The sequence below is a fragment of the Halichoerus grypus genome, chromosome 8 (genome assembly GCF_964656455.1).
Source record: "Halichoerus grypus chromosome 8, mHalGry1.hap1.1, whole genome shotgun sequence".
NCBI classification, from domain to species: domain Eukaryota; kingdom Metazoa; phylum Chordata; class Mammalia; order Carnivora; family Phocidae; genus Halichoerus; species Halichoerus grypus.
Window position 1 is genome coordinate 143,642,853 of NC_135719.1, and position 21,133 is coordinate 143,663,985.

The window sequence follows — 21,133 nt, forward strand, 5'->3', positions numbered from 1 at the left end:
AACTGTCTTCAGAAAGTAATATGGCATCTAGCACATTCTAGGTACTAAATAAATATGCGTTAATTGTGCTATCTAGCTGCCTCATTCTAGAGAAGGCTGAAACAAAATCGGTGTGGAGCACCTGGAGACTGAAAGCACAGAGGTTTCATGACCATGTATCCTTCACTGCCTTTTGAGATGCCAGGCAGAGGACAGCCATGAGCTGAAGAAGTTCCCATTCTTTAATTCATAACATACATCATCAGTGCCCAGCTTTATGAGCAAATTTTAAGACCACAGCCTTAATGTATTTTATTGATTTCTCTGGATCTCAGATTTTCAAACTTTTAAGGGCAGGCCTGCTACTGGGCCCCCAACCAAAACCACCTTGATGACAAGAGGGTAAGGGAACAAGTAGAAGATCTGAGAATCAAGGACAAGTCTGTCTCCCAATCAGGGCTGTTCAACAGAAATGAGGGCCATGCATACAATTTAAAATTTTCTAGCGGCCACATTTTAAAAGGAGACTGATGAAATTAACTTTAATGAATTTTTTTATATATCCAAAATACTATTTCAGCATATAACGTATATCAAACGCATCAGTTAGGTATCTCATTCTTTTGTTTCTACTGACATCTCTGAAATCTGTATTTTGCACTTACAGTACATCTTAAATGGACTAGCCTCATTTCAAGTGTGCTCAAAAGTCACATGACATGTGGCTATCGTACTGGACAATGCAGGTTTAGGCCCTGTGCTTCTCCCACTGAGCCTTTAGTTCTAGACCGCTTGTCCTACTAGATGTTCTGTGCAAACAGGTAAGTCCTTTGCCAAATTTCCTGAGGCTATACAAGTCCATATTAATCTACTTAAATAATTTAGAACTTTATCCTTGCCGTATTTATTTCCTTCCCGCCCCTCCATAATCCTTCTGTGTGACACTTTAGAATGCGTTCTAATTAGCAGAGGGAAGGAATGAATTATCAGAGTCGGGCTCAAGCACGAAGACTCCAGCTTTTGCTGGCGGTGGGGAGTACACTCCTAGGTCCCGCCCCAGGGATAGCTCAGGGCTGCAAAACACAGTCTTTGCTAAAATCCCAATGGTTACGGCCATCGATCGTTCTACGTAAGTGCAGCTTTACCAGGAAGTTCCAGGGCACCACCTGCTAGTAAAATCAGCTCGTGTTCCAGAACTCGCTGTCATCACAGTGCTGCCCCGCAAATCTATTCATTCAACCATCACTTCTTGAGCGCCTGCGTACACCCTTTGGTGGACAAGTCAGCCGAAAGCCCAAGAGGGGGAACCTCAGTCTAACAGGGGAGGGGGAGTCCCAACAACAAGCCCGTGCTAAGCACTCCTGCCATCAACCAACCCATACAGCAGTCGACACGACCCCAGCGAGCAGGTCTTACTCTCACTTCGCAGAACAGCAGGAAGAGGCCGAGTAACTTGCGGCCACTGAAGGCACCGACCCGAGCGGCCGCGTCCTAAGCCCCGCGTCGGGCGGCACACCCGGCACGCATGGGCGCCTCGGTCCCCGCCGAGCGCCGCCACGGACGCCGTTCAAGGGGAAATGCGGCCGCCGCAACCTCGGGCGGCGAGAGCGGCGGCGCATTGTGAGGTGCCGCGTGGTGCTCACCGGCGACAGGAGCGTCCCCGCTCGAGGAACAGCCAGCCGCCCGGAGCCTCTCGCACCTCTCCTAGCCGACACCTGACACCCACCGCGGAAGCGCGACGGCTCTGGGGCGGAAATTGCCGGACCGCCGGCCGCCTCAAGAACTACCGTTCCCGTGAGGCTGCGCGGCGCCGGGCGGCCTTTGCGCAGGCGCGCGCACGGCGTGCGTGGCGGCGTCAGCAGTTCTAGAACGTTGCTGTGGTAGCGCTCGGGCGCCATGTTAGGACGAAGGGGAAGGAGGAGAAGCGCTTAAAGCGGCGGGAGCGGTGCGGGAGTGGGGTTGGACCCAGGGCTGAGGCAGGCCCCCCCCCTCCCTCCCGCCTCAGTGGATCATGCCCAGGGCGGCAGCGGCGGCGGTTGCGGGGGGGAAGTGACTGGGCGGTGCCGGCGCAGGAGACGATGCCGTTGTAAGTGATTTGTATTCTGTTTTCTCTCGCACGCCGGCGGGGCCTTGGGGGCGTCGGGGGAGGGGGGGAGGGGGTGGCGCGAGAGCCGGGCCCTCGCCCCGTGGGGGAGGCAGGCGGGAACGGGGCTCTTCCTGTTTCCTCACCCGCTCGCCGCCGCACTTCCCCTTGTGCTCGGTTCCCGCTTCCCCCCACCCCTTCCTGGCTCCGCGGCCGTCGGGCCGGGGGCCTCCCCTTCCGGAACGGCCAGGGGAACCTGAACCTTAGTGCTCCCGTTCCTCCGCCCCGTCCGGGAAAAAAAAAAAAAAGAAAAGAGAAAAAACAATGCCCGGCGGCCGGGAAGGAAGGCCCCGCTGGTTGCGGGGTCTGCACACGGCGTTCAGGTTCACTCTCGGCGTCTCCCGGCTCATTTCGATGCTTCTCTTCCTGGTCTACCTCCGCTGCGTCCCTCTCTTCCTCCCGTTCCAAGCTGCCCAGATCGTGCGGCAGAGTTAACCCACTTCCACCTCTGAGCTTGCACGAGCACCAGCTGAAAGCCCAGTTTTGAGCGTCGAGCCCCGCTTCCCCGCTTGAACCAGTCCTCCCCAGGCTTCCCACCGTCAGCAGAGGGACACTTGCCAGGGTGTCCTTCGCAACGCGTTGTGTTAGGTATTGCTCTGTCTGTTCTGTTCTGATACGGTAGTCGGATGCATTCTGCTTCCTTCTCCCTCCATGTCCAGTGGTACTTTTAATTTTTCTGATTATAGACTTAAAGCTAGTCCATCCTTGCCTTCTAGTCTCCCTAGGTCTGCGTCTTATACTTTCTTTCCCTTGTAGCGTTTTTAAAAAGTTTTTCTATTCTGTCTGTTTCAAAGAATGAGCTGTAATCTGAGAACTCATTGTTGGGATCGAAAGTAGATTACAGCTTTTTTTTTTTTCTGCGCGTATCCAGCAGTGTAGAGGCCTAAATAGTGAGACTGCATTTCTTCCATTTTTTTGAACATTCTAGTGTAATAGTGCTCCTTTGAGACGGGGGGCCGAGTTTTCTTCTTTGAAGGCCCCAAACGAACTATGTAATTGACACTGGAAGTTTTACTTAGGTGCAAAATAAAGGTTTTGTGATTTCTAGACACCTAATACAGCACCTCAGGTTTATCTTTTTTTTTTTTTTTTTTAAGTAAAGACAGTTTCTTTTTCGCAGATATTACTGATTACAGTTGTCTATGTGTATGTGTGTGTGTGTCTTTACAGGTGAGGCTCTAACTTTGACACAGGCTTTAAGATACCTATTGCTTTTTACACAGTATTTTTGAAAAAAATTTCATGCTCCTCCTCATCCACTTCTGTCATTTTTAAGAGACCTATCAGCAAATTTCTGTAAATGAGAATATTTCCTAGTTTTAATTAAATATGCAGACCTAAAATCTTAGAATCTGCAAGATCCCTGTTAATTGATTTATTCATCCTTTTATGAAATGGTAGAGACACTAGAAGCACTGATTTTGGGGGCATTTTTCAGTTCAGCAGCAGTTAAAATAAATGTTTTAGTGATGCCATGTGACTTCTTTGTGTTAGCTCACATATTATTGCTGTGCTTGAAAAGCAACTTTGTGATAATCATGTCAGTATTAAAATTTGATCAGTGATAGGAAATGAACAATTTAAGAGGTTTTAATTAGAAATAACATAATCGTATCTTTTTGTCTAGAAAATAAAAATACTTTTATACCTACTTTTTCCCAGCCTTCTTTGAGGAAGGGAGGTGTACATTTTCTTTAAAGACCTGAGAGCATAAATTTTCTTGGAAGTTCAAATATATAAAATGGAAGACAGAGTTTTGGATAATTGGCTTTCCAGTGTGTTTTTTGAACTGTGAACAATATGCCCAGTTTTTCATTGTATCCCTCTCATTTTTTTTTTTTTTTTAAAGATTTTATTTATTCATTTGAGACACAGAGATACAGAGAGAGAGCATGAGCAGTGGGAGAGGCAGAGGGAGAAGCAGACTCCTGGCTGAGCCAGGAGCCCGATGTGGGGCTCGATCCCAGGACCCCGGGATCATGACCTGAGCCGAAGGCAGACGCTTAACCATCTGAGCCACCCAGGCGCCCCATATCCCTCTCATTTTTAACCCTAAGTATGCTATACTTTAAGTCAACAACAAAAAGACCAGACTGCCTAGTTAAATAGGCCTATTTCCTCATTGATTGGCTTTCTTTGTTTTTCATATTCTGGTGTCACAATTGCCTTTCATTTTGTTTCTTTGAAGTTTTGAATTGTGATTCCCAGGCTTATCGTGCTTGATTTCCACTTGCACTTTAGTATGCTGTCCTGTTAAATTTGGGTGGGTGGGATTGTGGCATAGGCCGTAGTTGAGCTGTCAGAATGGGTTAAATCAAAATAGGTTATTGAAGTTTAAGTCATTACAACATTGTGAACAAGTGTTCATATTTTGTCTAAAACTCATGTAATATATGTATAATTTTGAAAGGCTGGTATGATTTAAGAGCCGTGGTGATCAAGCTTCCAAAAATATTGGTAGTCTTTAGGATCCATTAATACAGGGTTTCTCTGGTAGGTACTGTTGACATTTAGGGTCAGATAATTCTTTGAAGGGGGCTGCTTGTGTGTTGTAAGGTGTTTAACAGCATCCCTGGCCTTTACCTACTAGATTTCAGGAGCCCCACCCCCCATCTCTCCATTAGTGACAAAATGTCTCCAGATGTTGCCAGATGTAACCTGGCAAGATTCTCCTTGTTGAGAATCACTGCATTGATAGAGTATAACGCGTTTCTGGGAACTGTATTCTGCTTTCTGCCCTACTCTGTGCTGGACAGATCCATTATTTGCATCAACTGGCTATCACAAGTGTAATGAAAAGATTTTGAGGAGAGTAACCATCATCAGTTAACTAATGTTCATACCACATTCGTAGAATGTTGTTAAAAGTTACTGGAAGAGATATTTAGCAAGACCTGGGGGAGACAGTAGCTTTTCTCCCAAATATTTGGGGCTGTCAGAAAAAAAAAATAGTTTCATGAAGTCATTCATAGCAGGTAGAACTGGGACCTCTTGGTGGGTTGTAATGGGTACCAGATCACATTGTGATCTGTGGAACCCCTGGGATCTCTAAGGAGTACATAAAATTCAAACTATTTCATAATAGTGCTGAAATGTTATTTCTTTTTTACTCTATGGACATTTGCATGATGGTGTGAAAGCAGTAGTGGATAATGCTGTTCTTGCCTTAGGAAAAATTGAGGCAGAGGCACCATATTGTACTAGTAGTCATATATTTCTTCATCACAAGCATAACACACAGCTTAAAAAGTTCTTGATGAAGCAGTAAAACACATTAATTTTAATAAATCCTGACTCTCGAATTTGTCTTACATAAGCCATGATAAAGTGGGAAGTACACATAAAGTGGTATACTAAAAAGTAGCATGGTTGTTTTGAGAAAAGCACATGTCTGATTGATTTGTGAGCTAAACTAGTGTTTTTCTCGTAGAGCTCTTTTATCTGAAAAAACAAATGATGAACCATGGGTATTGACACTTGGACCATTATTTTCCTGAAAATGAAGTGAGCCTGTCTCTTTAAGGAAAACAGCTGACAGCATTGGTGGCCAAATGATAAATTTGAAGATAAAAACTAGAATTTTGGAAGGCTTGTTTCTGTCATTGTAAGCTTGACAGCTTCCTAGTAGTTAAAAAATGTTTCTGATAAGATTGGTAGTGATATTAATGATACCATTTTTTTAAAAAAATACATTTTGTAATGTGTCAACATTTGGAAGATAAGCTTAATTTTGATGTAATAAAAATCATACATTGGTAAAAGGTACATTCGAAGTGCAGTGTTGATCAATGGATTTTTTTTTTTAAGATTTTATTTTTAAGTAATCTGTACACCCAACATGGGGCTCGAACCCATAACCCTGAGATCAAGAGTCACAGGCTCCACCTGCAAAGCGCCCCTAGACCAATGGATTTTAATGCAGCAGTCTAAGGGGTTTATTGATGTGGTTTCAGCTTTGATATTGTAACTAATCTTTAATAAAACACTTGGGGAGTTTTGGTGTAGTATCATAGAAGAATATCCACGATTATTTGAAACGGCTATTGAAATACTCTTCCAGTTAGGATGGTGTGATGCCAGGTTTTCTTCCTATGTGTCTACCAGAACAGCTTGTCAAAGGGATTGAATGCAGAAGCAGATAGAGGAATACCGCGGTCTTTGATAAAGCCATAATTAAAAAGATTTGCAAAAATGTAAAACAGTGAGATTAGTGTCACTAAATTTTTTGTTTTGGAGAACAGTTTTAAAAAATTATTTATGTTAACATGTAATAGATTTCTTGTTACTCAAATACATAAGCATTTAAAAATTTATCCCAGTTATAATTCCAATGCAGTAAATATTGGCAGATATAATCCGTATAAGCAAAAAGATCTTTGGGTTCCTCAGTAAAGCTTAAGAGTTGTAAAAGGAGTCTGTGACCAAAAAGTTTGAAAACTTGAGAATTGCCGCTTTACGGGAACAGCTGACTGCTGCCCCAAGCTGCTGTTTCCAGTGGTGGCAGCGTTTCTGGGTGGTTTTTGGACAGTCTGGATGGATGGACACACACATGGTTTAAAGATTTTTGTTGTTGTCCATGCAGAACAATGCATTGGATAATCTTTAGGGAAGATAACTTCTAACAGAGCTATTTTGGTTTTCAGATTTTAGGATTTAGAGATTTTGTAATGAAGTGCTTGCTGCTAAAAAAAATATTGGCTGTGGTTTTGGAATGTGGTGTATTACCTCAAGTCAGTTCTCAGTTCATGCTTTTTGATGGAGAAGTTAGGAGATAAGGTATTGGAATTGAATAAATTTATGAGCCAATTCAGTTCCTATTCCCTAGTCACCCCCATCTCCTACCTCGCCCCTCCCAGGTGAAAGCCTTCTGGCCGGAATGAAGCTGTTTGGATTCTTAGTATTTCCCATTTTGGTGGGGTGGGAGGCATGTTTTTTTGTTCTGTATGTTTATTGTTCTGATTATTCAGCAGCTTTTAAATAATTGCACATTCTCAATTTATGATATACAAAACAGCAGCATTGCAGGAGGTATTAGTTCCCTTTAAAGTTGGTTAACTTGAGGGGCGCCTGGGTGGTTCAGTCTGTTAAGCATCTGCCTTCAGCTCAGGTCATGATCCTGGGATCCCGGGGTCCTGGGGTAGGGCCCTGCATTGGGCTCCCTGCTAAGCGGGCAGTCTGCTTCTCCCTCTGCTGTTCCCCCTGCTTGTGCTCTCTCTCCCCCTGTCAGATAAATAAATAAAAAAAAATAAAGTTGGTTAAATTGAGGCTTGAAGTACTCACTTGTCCAGGGTCTAAAGGTGCTTAAGTTGTAGATTGGGGCTTAATTAAACTGTGGGTTCCATGTTCCCTTCTCATTCTAGTACAATACCATCTCCTGTGGACTTTGTTGGGAACTATGTTTGATCAGCTCAGTTGGAGTCTGTTTAAATGTCTTAAGTAGAATTAATTTTGAAGATCATATTTCTTGTGTGTAGAATATTTGAATCTCAAGGTTTTTTTTGTTTTTTTTTTTACTGGTGACATGTATTATATACGTATAGTGTATGTAAAGTGTAATATACTACAGAACCTAAGATCTTAGAATGTATTTTTAGCTTTATTTATTTAAAACCACGACCAGGTTTACCACTCTGTACTCTCATTTTGTGACCACTGCCTTCTGTGGAATGTGTGATTTTTTAATTTTTGGGTTGTAGGTCTGCAGAATTATATAACAACTCAATGGTGGAAATTAAAGATTTGGGAAAGGAAAAAATGTAGGGATTTTGCTAAGTATCTTTATTTTCTACCTCTTCTGTCACAGAATTGTCTTTCAAATTTGTGCCCCCTCTGTGTTTTGTCCAGAAACCAGCTTTTCTTGCATTTTATGATGGCTTTTATAGTTTTGGGGTTCTTAAAGAATAGTGTTCCTGTCGTTTTAGTCATCAGAAACATCTTGCATTTCCTGAAGTTAATGTGTTACGATACTATGACAACATATTTTTGACTATTCTTTTCTAATACATCTTTATATGTTTTCAGATTCTCTATATTATTTACATTTTCTTTCTTTCTTTTTTTTCAAATGAAAGTATTTATTTTTGGGGCACCTGGGTGGTTCAGTTGGTTAAGCGACTGCCTTTGGCTCAGGTCATGATCCTGGAGTCCCAGGATCGAGTCCCACATCGGGCTCCCTGCTTGGCAGGGAGTCTGCTTCTCCCTCTGACCCTCCCTCCTCTCATGCTCTTTCTCTCTATCTCATTCTCTCTCTCAAATAAATAAATAAAATCTTAAAAAAAAAAAAAGTATTTATTTTTATAAATGTTTTCTCCGGCCAGTTTATCTCAAATTGCACTTTAAGAAACAGAAAAAAAAAAAAAAAAGGAAAAATCTATATTTAATCTTGTGGAAAGTTAATAACCAGTAGCTTCCATTTTTGTTTTAGGTTATTATTACCATTAAATTATATTCTTTTTATAAAAATATGTTTTAAAAAACCCCCCACACGTAAACAAGCCACAAACTACCAACATAGAAATGCAAACACAGCCAACACGGACACTCAGGTGACACAGGAACGGGGTTCCTGGGGGTCAACAGTGAAGGACAGTAGGCACTGAAAGGAAAACAGTGCCTCAAACATGGTCGATCTGCATTTTTAGCACAGGATAACCTCCCATCCCATGGTACACATTTCACAAGATCGAAAAGCAGCACCCGACTTTACTTGATTAAAACCGGGGTGTGTGGGGGGGAACGGACAATGTTTATGGGGACAACAACTTACAGACAGTGCGGGGAAGGGGGGCCGTTTCCAAGTCTGCCGCAGAAGGCGTGACGACAGCTGCCAAACCTTTAGCTCGTCCAGGTACCAAGAATTTACACGAACGGTTAACGTGAGTCCCTCTGTGTTTGGCGTGCTCCAGCGATGGTCAGTTTGGGCACTCCTCCCGAGCCGCGTGCAGGAACGGTTTCCAGATTCAGTGAAACGGCCGGCCGCTTTTCAAGTTGTACTTGGCAAACTGATGGATGAGTACTGTGGTCTGGCTGGTTTTTTACTTCTAGCCCTTTGGGAGAAAGAGGGCAAGGGGGCAGTTGGAAGTGCCCTTAGGAAGGAAGGAAGAATCACTTGGTCATTTTTATAACTGAGTAACAAGTACCCTTCCCATGCATAATCAGCCTTGCTGATATAGCCATAAAGTTTGGCCTTGGGATTCATCATAATTTGGTCCCCTTGAGCATAAATTATTACTGGGCCCTCTGCTGCTGCCTACTAAATACTGGCTGATAGACCTGGAATACATATTTTAAGAATATAGCGAGGTTGTTAATATGTTTGGTACCATTTACACGGAACACATGGCTGGTGAATTAGTGATTCTTTGTATAATTTCTTAGTGATCAAATACATTGTCTTGTTATAGCCTGGACTAAGCTACTAGTAAAATTAAAACATCCTGTGTTAAACTTCTTGTGAAAGAGATTATATTTCTGTTAAGAATTAATACTGAATGCACATTCAGACCCTTACTCCTTTTCTGTCTGGTGTCCTTTCTTTCCTGCTTAATCCCAGTGGGCACATTATGTTTAAGGTAAAGACCTCTTTACAGCAAATTATATTGTGGTGAATTGTTACATTAAATATGTTTTTGTGCTTTATCTGATTGCTTCCAAAGAAGACTATCAGGCAAGTTAAGCTTTCAGTTTTAACTTGAGTAAAACTAGGAAGAAATGATAAAGTGTTTTCAGTTGGCTGGTAGCTATGAATTTTGACTTTGTTGATAGCGTTAGGCCACAACATATTCCATATGCCCAATATGAGGAGGCAGGGATTCATCAATAGTATGAGCTTTGTTTAAATTGGGATGCAAAGTCATTAAACATTAACTGTTTGGGAAAACACCATCGGTGATTTGTTGTCCTTTCCTTTTCTGTGTTCGTCATCTTCCTAGACTGCCCTCCCTCCCACCCCCCATCAAAATCATTTGGAGTACATACCTCCTTAATGATTTTCTTTGGCATAGCCTTGATTCTTTGTTTCTGTAGTATTTATTTTAAGCATTTACTTTGCACTTGTTTTTTAAGGATCTGAATCCCAGACCAAATCTGAGATTGTCACTGAGAGCAGAGACTATTTTTGTATTCCTGATTTTAGTGTTGGCTTTCATACATATTTAGGAGTTCAGTAAATTTCAGCCTAATAAATGCTATACTGTCTGGCAAAATTAAGTTAAATGAGAAAAAGGTACTTTTAGAAAAACTGGATTGATGAATTTTGATAACCTTGAATGCCTTAGCAGTTTTCTGGAGCAATAAATAAAGCATGGTTTGCTACTATTTCTTTTCTTTCTTTCTTTTTTTTTTTAAGATTTTATTTATTTATTTGACAGAGAGAGAGACAGCGAGAGAGGGAACACAAGCCAGGGGAGTGGAGAGGGAGAAGCAGGCTTCCTGCTGAACAGGGAGCCCAATGCGGGGCTTGATCCCAGGACCCTGGGATCATGACCTGAGCTGAAGGCAGACGCTTAAAGACTGAGCCACCCAGGTGCCCCATGGTTTACTACTATTTCTAATTGCAGTATTGCGTGGAAAAAAATCCATTTTTTTAAAGTCTTGTTTATTTCACTTTAAGATAATGTGCTTTGATTAGCATAAACTGATTTTTAAAATCTAATATTTAAAAAAATTTTTTAAATCTTCATTAAATCTAATAATCAAAATGTTAATTATTGTTTTAAATTGAACATTTATTTGGTATCCCTTGCTGCCAGGGAGTAATTTTAGGGCATGATTTTGGCCTCCTTACTATCACTAACCTAATTTAATGGTGAATAAATAGTAGAATTAGATGATGTTCACCTTTAGTATGACATCATTAATATTTAATTAAAAATAATTTAACAATTTGAAACAAACCTTTATAAAGTACAAAGTGAAAATTGTGTTTTTATGTATCTGTAGACATAAAAATAAATAATTTTTAAGTATATAAAACTGTGTATTGTGGAAGATGTATAAAGGCACTTCAGCATAGAGGTTAGATGCCTGGGTTCTTATCCTGGCCCAATGAATTTAGATAAGCTGTTGTTTCTCTACTTTATTCATCTGTAATATGGAGACAGTTAATAGAGTTGTTAGGAACAATTGGGAATATTGTAAAGTGCTTGACATGCTACCTGGAATATGTTGAGGTTTCAGTAAATACTATTATCATAATTATATTCCACAGCTCTTTTCAGCTGGTATATTATGGGCATCTTTCTATGCTACTACATGTAATAATCCCCTGATTTTATATGGCATAGTGTTATGTTGTAAGAATGTACTGTGATTAACCAGTCCTATATTATATTAATGGATATTTAGGTGGTTTCCAGTTAGTACATTGTATACAGTGCTCCAGTGAACAACCTTGGACATCTTTTTGTATTACTCCTATGAGAAGGGTCAAATTCTAGAACCTGTGGAGTCACAGAGGTATTTACGAATACCAAGCATGTCCCCCAACTGCCCATAGGGGATGACCCTGGGATAGGTACTGCTCATTTCAAGTTTATTGTTGCTGTACAGGATTTTGGGCCCATATTTGACCTGTCTTATTGTACCCCTGTCCCACAAGTGGCTGGAAATTCGGATTTTTGTGTTATATTTCATATATTGAAACTGTGTTGTGAATTAAAAAGAACATGTCTCCCAACTTCAGGGCCTTTGGTTTGAGTCCTGTGTCCTAGTATTTCTGTAAGATAGATTGCTAGAGGTGAAGTTGTTGAACATAAACTTTTAAAATTGATACATGCATTTTTATTTTAATGAGTATTGCCAGATTGCTTTTTAAAATTATGTTCATTTCCATTGTGATGGATAAGAGTGCTCATTTTCTTACACCATTACCAATACTGTAGGCTTATAATAGATTTTTCATTTTTACCAGATGTATATCAACTTTGTTTTTCTGCAGTATGACAGGAAAATAGTTGTCCTAATTTGCTTGCCTGATGTGCAGTGAAACTTTTTTAGTTGATTTAAGAACTCTATGCATTGAGACTATTAATCTTTTGGGATAGGTTGCATGTATTTTCCTCACTTATTATTTGTTTTAACTTTGCTTATGATATATTTTTGTTATATAAAAGCTGGAATATTTTTATGTAGGTAAATTTTTCTGTATGGCTTTTGAGTTTTGTGTGTCTTAAATATGGTTTTGAAAATAGTGTTTTTAATATTTTGAAATATTTCTAATTCAGTATTTTGAAATACCGTGGCATCTGGAATTTAGATTTTACAGTGGTTAGCCAAACCCATTTGAGTGTTCTGTACTTTCCTCAGTGATTTGAAATGGTTATTAGTATAATTTATCCAAAGATTGATCATATTTTGACTGGATATGTGGCCACTAAACAACAGTTAACATATCATGGGAACTTATACTATACTATTTGAGTTAGCTTTATAATTACTGTACCAGAGTGGTTCTCGATATTTCAGAGTATACTTACTAAGTTAGATGCCTAAACTTTTGAAATATAGAGCTGAAATGAGCAACCTGCAGTCATATACTAATTTCACAAAAATGTGCTATTCTAAGTACCTAAATATTTATCCTAATTAGGGTCATGTTATGCACAGCCTAACATTGGGAAAGGATGGACTTTTGAGTATTGGATTAAAACTTTATTATTTATTATTATTATTTTTTTAAGATTTTATTTATTTCTTTGATAGAGAGAGACAGTGAGAGAGGGAACACAAGCAGGGGGAGCTGGATGGTCACCAGTTTCACTGTGTTCATGAGATGAAAATAAACTGCTCAGGAAAAGGACAAGTGTTCTTCATAGTAAAAACCTGAAATTTTAATAAATCACAAATACTGTAGCTCTGTATCTAGTCTGTTTTTTCTTTGTTTTATGTAATTATAGAATTTTATTTTTAAAATAGAATAATGTCTGAAGAAAACTAAATGCTGGTAAAAAATGTCTCTAGAAGGTGATAGAGGACGCCTGGGTGGCTCAGTCGGTTAAGCGTCTGCCTTCTGCTCAGGTCATGATCCCAGGGTCCTGGGATCGAGTCCCACAGCAGGGAGCCCGCTTCTCCCTCTCTCTCCCTCTGCTTGTGCCCTCTCTGTCAAATAAATAAAATCTTTAAAAAAAAAAAAATGTGATAGATACGGGCAGACGTTTAATGTGTTCGAGAATGGAAGAACTCTCCATTCTTGGGATTGATAGCTATCTGGTGTATTGTTCCAGGAGAGGGTCTATAAAGCAGAATCCTTTAAATTACTCAGTATTGGAATGTGTATTTTTGTTTTGTTAGAACAGCAAATAAAGATCCTTAAATTGTTTTTATCACTTTACTTGATTTCTAATATTAAAATTGAATGGAAAACTTGACTTTCTCTGTTTAAAGTACAGTCATGGTTAGCGTTTCTACTTGGGACATTTTGGACATTCAAAGCATATGGCAGCCTGGAATTTCTAGTCAGCTATTTAAGCTAAGATTAAGCCATTTTTATTGGAGGCACAGGTATCTTGTAACTTTCAGAACATGTATTTCTTTCCTCTTAACTTGGTTTTGATTGATTTTTTTTTTAAAGGATTTTTTCATTTATTTATTTGACAGAGACACAGTGAGAGAGGGAACACAAGCAGGGGGAGTGGGAGAGGGAGAAGCAGGCTTCCTGCCGAGCAGGGAGCCCGATGTGGGACTTGATCCAGGATCCTGGGATCATGACCTGAGCCGAAGGCAGACGCTTAACGACTACGACTGAGCCACCCAGGCGCCCCATGATGTTTGTTTTTTTATATGTGTTCTTGAATTAGTGTATGTTGTTTTTTTTTTTTTTTAAGATTTTATTTATTTATTTGAGAGAGCATGAGAGCGAGATTGAGAGAACGAGTCGGGGGAGAGGCAGAGGGAGAAGCAGACTGCCCGCTGATCAGGGAGCCCGAAGCGGGATGATCCCAGGACCCCAGGATCATGACCTAAGCCGAAGGCAGCCGCTTAACCGACTGAGCCACCCAGGCGCCCGAATTAGTATATGTTCTGTATGTGTACTTGAGTTAAATATATGTTCTATGTGTATACATGTGTAGACATATGCTGTAGATGTTTTTTCCTGAATTAGATGGGACAAATAAAAGTGATTTTATTTTAGATGATGTGACGATATTTTGAATAAAGTGAATAAAAAGCTGTAATTTGCATCTGATTTGTTTCCCCATCAAAGTGGTAATGTGGAAACTCATAGAAATCAACATATTTTTCAAATTAGGGTGAACAGACTTGGTGTGAATTTGGAAATATGAATTGGTATCCTAATATTCTGGTGATATTTTTTGAAGTAGACAGGGCCTTTCCAAGCATTGTTTTTTGTGTGACAGTGAAAAACCTGAATATTTGAGAAAGAAAAAAATGGGAAAGATAAGTGAGCCTTAACCTCACAGAGAGTGAGTACTCATATTTTGTTGATGATCCAACTAAACTGGTAATGGATTTAACCTCTTCAGAAAGGAATGAATGCAGAGAAACATATTACTTGCTCAAAACAAAAAAACAATCCACTAGAGTGGATTATTTTACCTGAAATTATTACCTGAAGTTATGAAAACATGAATTCAGTTCACACTTGACTTGAAATCTCGCCTTGCTTGAACCAAGACTAACTGGAATGAACTTGCACTTGTTTTCATTTCTGGCTCTACTCATGTTAAAATCATTTATTAAAGTATTCGTAATCCTGTCGTAGTCATGAACGGTTCTAGTTGACTTGGAGAAACTCATATTGAGGCAGTGAAAAATACGGAGAATATAATCACTTAGTGTGCTGTTTTCATTTAATATCTAATTTATCTGAAATCAGAGTATGTGTGGTGTGAAGGGGTTCTCAAATGGTTAGGCAGTTTTCAGGGCTACCTTTTTTTTTTTTTTTTTAAGATTTTATTTATTGGGGCGCCTGGGTGGCTCAGTCGTTGAGCGACTGCCTTCGGCTCAGGTCATGATCCCAGGGTCCTGGGATCGAGCCCCGCATCAGGCTCCCTGCTCGCCGGAAAGCCTGCTTCTCCCTCTCCCACTCCCCCTGCTTGTGTTCCTGCTCTCGCTCTCTCTCTCTCTGTCAAATAAATAAATAAAATCTTAAAAAAAAAAAGATTTTATTTATTTGAGAGAGAGAGCGCACAAGCAGGGGGAGTGGCAGGGAGAGGGAGAAGCGGGCTCCCCACTGAGCAGGGAGCCTGATGCCACGTGGGGCTCTGCCATGCGGGGCTGATCCCAGGACCCTGGGATCATGACCTGAGCCAAAGGCAGACCCTTAACCGACTGAGCCACCCAGGCGCCCCAGGGCTGCATTTTTGATGTCACTTTTATGGAACCTGATGATAACTGTTTATTGACAAAAATATGTTCTAACCAAGACATCATGAATGCATTTACACTTAGGTTAATTTGTATATTTTAATCATAGAAGATGCTACATAAATGTGAAAAATAGAACATTAATGGAAGATACTTAGTCTGAGACAGTGCTTTGTGCTCATGTGGATCCCCAGCTCTGGGAATTAACATAGCCTTTGTATAGCTTTGCAGTTTAGTTACAGGAGTAGGAGGAAGGATCTGACATGAATTAATTGCTGAAACAGATAATATACCTGACATTTATTTACTAACCTGGATTAAAATTGAGAGAGTGCATAACTGGACCAGGAAACATTGACTAGAGAATACACAGACCGTTGGCTGACTTAGAAACAAGCAGGATGGCTTTCCTGGCGTTCTTAGTTCTATGCTGATAATAGAAGACAAAATATCGAACACTGTCCAGCAGTGACTGTATAAACCAGAATCCAGTGGATAGGTATTAAATGCATAATGGGACTTCCCTGCATAGGATTCTTGGATTTGGCACGTTATTGCTTAAGTAGATTATTGAACTTCAATTTTTTTTTCCTCTTCAGTGTAAAAAAAATACATACTTGGAAAGAAAAGTAGGTGTGTGTGTGTAAAACAAACACTTCAATTTTTTAAGGAGCAAATTTGGGAGAAATAAATAGGTTCTTAGCCCATTCTTCATTTTTTATGGTATTTGACTTGTTAGTTTTTATATAATAATTGTGCTGCTTCTCTTTAGAGGTCTTGTCCATTGACTTAAAATTATTTTAACAAAGAGGATGAGAAACATGAATGAGTTTCATCAAAAAAATACTCGAGTCAAATTAATTTCCTCTAAAGCATTTCAAGTATGCCATGCCTTTTTGTATTTAACCAGTTACAGTAAAATCCTACTGATTGTAAAAATCTGGAATTTCTCTTAAAATGGGGGAGGAAAAACCTTTTAGACTAGCATCACTGTTGAAGTGCGAATCTCTCACCAGAAATGTGTAATAAGCTTAAGTGTGTGACTACAGTGCCCCGCATTCTGCAAGTTATCTTTGTTATTTGCTCTGTATTTTATGAATTTTATTCACTGTGAGTCAGATATTAAGTTCTGTTTGTGGAGAATCTCTTGTATTGGTTAAATAGTGTTTATAGTGTGTTTATCATTGCTTTAGAAATAACAGTATAACAGATTTTGGCTCCTTTTCAAGAAGTAGTTTCTCAGTTCACCATATTCTAAGTTGTGTTTTCTCTACCATTATATTTGATCTGGATTCTTATAGCTTATTTAGATATTTAGGTAATGACAAAGTTAAAATCCTTGGAGTGGGAAGAGTTACAGTTTTCTTTTTGGTCACTTGCTTTTGGTTGGTTACTTTTTGCTGTAAGATGTCTTTTGAAAGGAGTCTTTCTGGATATGGCAGGAAACCAACTGTGTTTAAGATTTATTTATTTCTTTATTTGAGAGAGAGAGAGAGCACATGAAGCAGGGGAGGGTCAGAGGAAGAAGCAGACTCCCCGCAGGGAGCCGGATGCAGGATGTGGGGATGTGGGATGCTGGACTCGATCCTGGGACTCCAGGATCGTGACCTGAGCCGTCCCAGGATCATGACCTGAGCTGAAGGCAGTCGCTTAACCAACTGAGCCACCAGGCGCCCCCCAGCTGTGTTTAGAAATGCATTTTACTAAAGCAGTTTTTCTAGTCAAATGATTTGTTTCAAATTGTAGAAATTTTTTGGCAGTAATTTTATCTAATTTTGTTTGTAGTCCAGTTACAACGCAGGGATCACAACAAACACAGCCGCCCCAGAAGCATTATGGCATTACCTCTCCTATCAGCTTAGCAGCCCCCAAGGAGACTGACTGCCTGCTTACACAGAAACTAATTGAGACTCTGAAGCCCTTTGGGGTTTTTGAAGAGGAAGAGGAACTGCAGCGCAGGTGAATATACACATACGTATTTTTCTTTTAATTTAATAATTTTTTATCAGTGTAATAAACTAATTTTTGAGGCATTATCTACTCAGTCAGAATTATTCCCTGAAATCTGTATTGAACAAGAGCGATGCTTAGAAAAAACTTTTTTTCTACAATGAATTTTATTCCCTTTTGATTTTTGATGCTTTTGGTTATTACATTACAGCATTGTCAGAAGGGGAATGCTTACTCAGCTAAAGAATGCCTTTCCCAGTGTAACAGTGCCTACATATAGTAAACTACTGTGTACTTACTTTCTGATAACTTAAAAACTGGTTGAAATTTAGGGAACCACCTATTGAGAACTGATTTTCATTTTAATTAGTAATGAAACAACTTGATACTTGATTGATATTTGCTCTATCAACAGGATTTTAATTTTGGGGAAATTAAATAACCTGGTAAAAGAGTGGATACGAGAAATCAGTGAAAGCAAGGTAAGGTGACTTATTTGTATATGAAATAATTTGCCAACTGAATAGCAGCAGTCTTAAGTAAGCTGTTCTTGTTAGAGTGGATTTAGAGTCTTTAATGCAAAGTCCGTTTTAGACTATTTGATAACAGAATTTTGTTTCTAGTTATTTTGAAAGCAGGGAAAACAACTGAATTCAGTGATTTTATGAGTACTTTTTTGTTGCAGTATGTATGTATATATGTATTTATTTGTTTAAAGATTTTATTTATTTTTCAACAGAGAGACAGCGAGAGAGGGAATACAAGCAGGGGGAGTGGGAGAGGGAGAAGCAGACTTCCTGCCGAGCAGGGAGCCCAATGTGGGACTCGATCCCAGGACCCTGGGATCATGACCTGAGCCGAAGGCAGATGCTTAACGACTGAGCCACCCAGGCGCCCTGTTGCAATATTTAAAGCTGAAACTCAGTAATTACTTATGCTTCACAGAAATAATAGATATTTCCCTGAAGAGGTGCTTTAAAAATGTATATTAAATATTTGAGAATCTTGCTACCTTTTAAGCAATCCTACAACAATGAACAATTTTTAGGTTTTCAGATACTAGACTCTCAAACTGAGTATCTGTTTAGTTTTTTATAATATTCTCTGAGTTCCTAAACTTTATTCTGAAAAATTATACATACAGTTGATGAATCTATGACTGGGCTTCTGGTAATGGAAGTGTATTCTTAGAGTTGTGTGTGGAATTCATTTGGCCCATTTTTAAAAATTGCATAGGGGCGCCTGGCTGGCTCAGTCTGTAGAGGGTGCAACTCTTGATCTTGGGGTTGTAAGTTTGAGCCCCATGTTGGGGGTAGAGATTACGTTGAAAAAATTGCTTAAGTAGTGGCAGTTTCCCCAGGACAGTATAAAAGGCATATTTAATTTATAATACAACTGAAAAATTGATGGAAAGAGAACCAAGGATTGAAAACTTGAGAGAGGGGATTAACAAAGAAGAAAGTCTTTTGGTTTTAGTCAAATTTATATTGTTTTCTTAAAACAGCATATATATGTTTTAAGCAACTGATTAAAACTTCAGCAGTGGGAGTGTTCTAAACGGGGGACTCGGTGTACTGCATGTTTCTCATTGATAGAATTCCTGATACGAATGTGATTTATTTATTTATTTATAAAAATTTATTTTAGAGAGAGAGGGGGAGGGGGGTGGTGCAGAGGGAGAGAGAGAATCTCAAGCGTACACCCGCGGAGCCTGGATGTGCAGCTTGATTCCAGGACCCTGAGATCACGACCTGAGCCGAAATCAAGAGTCGGACCCTTAACCGACTGTGCCACCCAGGCGCCCCATGAATGAGATTTTAAAAAGAAAGTTCTTTTTGAGCTGAGCAGCAGATGTCCAGGTTTAAGTATTTTTTACTCATTTATTGAACTTGGGCTTTCCTTAACCTTCTATAGGAAATACAGCCTTGTTTTAATGGCATTTTTTAAATGTTTAAGTTTAAAGCCATAGTCAAGTAGACAAAGACAAAACTTAGATTTACTTAACGTGAAATGTGAGTACTGCCTCGTCGTAGTTTTATTTCAGGCATTTACTTCAGTAAGTTTCTTTAACCAGTAATACTTGGTACAGTTCTTCCTGCTGGTTTTACTGAGGGTCAGAAAATGTGTTTGGGTGAATGGAAGTAATGCTCATTCCTGTTCGGGTTTATCCGTGTCCTTTTCCTTACAGCCTAACTGTAAGTAGTGAGTTGATCAGAGAGAGGGACTGAGGTTAGGCTTCATACGCTTTGCTCTTCTGTGTCTGCCTTTTGTAGAGAGAACTTCTTCTTCGGCTGGTTAGTTTTAAGACTTGGTACAGGATTTCTTGATGTTGACACTGTTGATATTTTGGGATCAGATAATTCTTCTTTAGGGTGTTATCCTGTGCATTTTAAGATCTTAAGCAAAACACATCCCTGGCCCTCTGTTACTAGATGCACTGCCCTTGCCCTCTCTCTCTCCAAATTATGACCAAAAATGTCTCTAGACATTGCTGTTTGTTCCTGGAGGAGTAGAGTCAGCCCTGGTTGAGAAGCAGTGATTAATAGATAGTTCCAATGAATTTATTTATGGTATTTGTGGGGGGGGGGAATTATATAAAATTTGAATTTTACTTCAGTTGTCTTGTTTGCTGTCTAGTATTCTGAGACTAAAAAAAAAAGATTTTGCAATTTATTTTTCTGTGACCTGAATTAAGGAATCTTAATTTCTGGGTTAAAATTATTAAAATAGCTATAAACGTACTAATGTGTAAACGTGTGCTCATATACAGTAGCCATTAATGACATGTGGCTGTTTCTGTTTAAATGATCTAAAATTAAATATCCAGTTCCTCAGCCAAGCTAGCTATATTTCATTATATATACCTATATATATTTCACACTATAGTGGACAGTTCTTTAGAGTGCACGTATCCAAAAGATTTGTTTTACTAGAAAAGTCCGTAGATGGTTGATCTCAGGTAGTTTCTTCCTAACTCCCTTTGTAGGCCTATTCCTGCAACATCTTGCTGACTTAATTTAAATAACCAGGCCAACTTTGCAAGTGAGGTTTTTAGATTTCTAAATGTAGGAAGACAAATGTAATATCATATATCTAGATGGTCCTTTTTGTATAAGTGATGATTAAATGTGCCCTCAAAAAACAAGGGAGTCCCTGAATCTTTACAATTTATTTTTAAGGTTTTTGTAGTATGAAGTAACACTTTCATTTATGTTACTTGGGGGAGGTGAGGAGGAGTGATTGGTGTTTTGGTACTGAATAAGACTTTACTGAGGAATTAGAAAGTGAAGAGAAACATTGACCAGGCACACATTAAAATTGTTTTTTGTTTGGACAGGTATCATCCTTACCACCAGTGGCATTAAGTACTCACCATAGTACTTTACAGTAGTACCAGGGTCAGGAAGATGATTTTTAAATGCTTTCCTTTCTCCTTTTTCTTGGTGTTTCTACTCTAAGAAACTATCAGTAAGTTTTAGTTCTGTTCAAAGTCATCCCGCCAAAGCCTTTTTGAAATCTAAACTATTATGTAGCAGTATTGGCCTTAAAGTCACTTTTGATACGGTAAAATTATATCTAATGTACTGTGGAATATTCAGTATAATCATTGAATGTAATTTTTTAAGCAATCAGAATATGTGTTTTTGTTATAGTCTAACATTCATGATATGTGCAGCATATTGGTCATGAATAAAATCTGCTTCTAACATTACTCCTGTGGAATCACATGCTCTC

General features: G+C 39.4%; 1 protein-coding gene and 1 long non-coding RNA gene across 9 annotated transcripts in view; one reads left to right on the forward strand and one right to left on the reverse strand.

The window, feature by feature from the left end:
* LOC144378887 (uncharacterized) overlaps nucleotides 1-1,744 on the reverse strand; it is a 34,694-nt gene extending 32,950 nt beyond the window's left edge. For 2 of the 3 annotated variants that reach the window (XR_013440825.1, XR_013440824.1), the window contains exon 1: nucleotides 1,396-1,744. This is a non-coding gene — a long non-coding RNA (uncharacterized LOC144378887). The remainder of the gene's footprint in view (nucleotides 1-1,395) is intronic. The other variant, XR_013440826.1, reaches the window with a different exon arrangement.
* A 90-nt stretch (nucleotides 1,745-1,834) lies between these two features.
* The window catches only part of PAPOLA (poly(A) polymerase alpha), a 58,837-nt gene continuing 39,538 nt past the window's right edge, over nucleotides 1,835-21,133 (forward strand). For 4 of the 6 annotated variants that reach the window (XM_036104700.2, XM_078054181.1, XM_078054178.1 and 1 more), the window contains exons 1-3: nucleotides 1,836-2,065; nucleotides 17,234-17,407; nucleotides 17,814-17,880. In XM_036104700.2, the coding sequence (XP_035960593.1) occupies nucleotides 2,058-2,065; nucleotides 17,234-17,407; nucleotides 17,814-17,880 (249 nt within the window). In that variant the 5' untranslated portion in view covers nucleotides 1,836-2,057. Of the gene's footprint in view, nucleotides 2,066-17,233; nucleotides 17,408-17,813; nucleotides 17,881-21,133 lie in introns of all 6 variants that reach the window. The other 2 variants (XM_078054182.1, XM_078054179.1) reach the window with 2 other exon arrangements.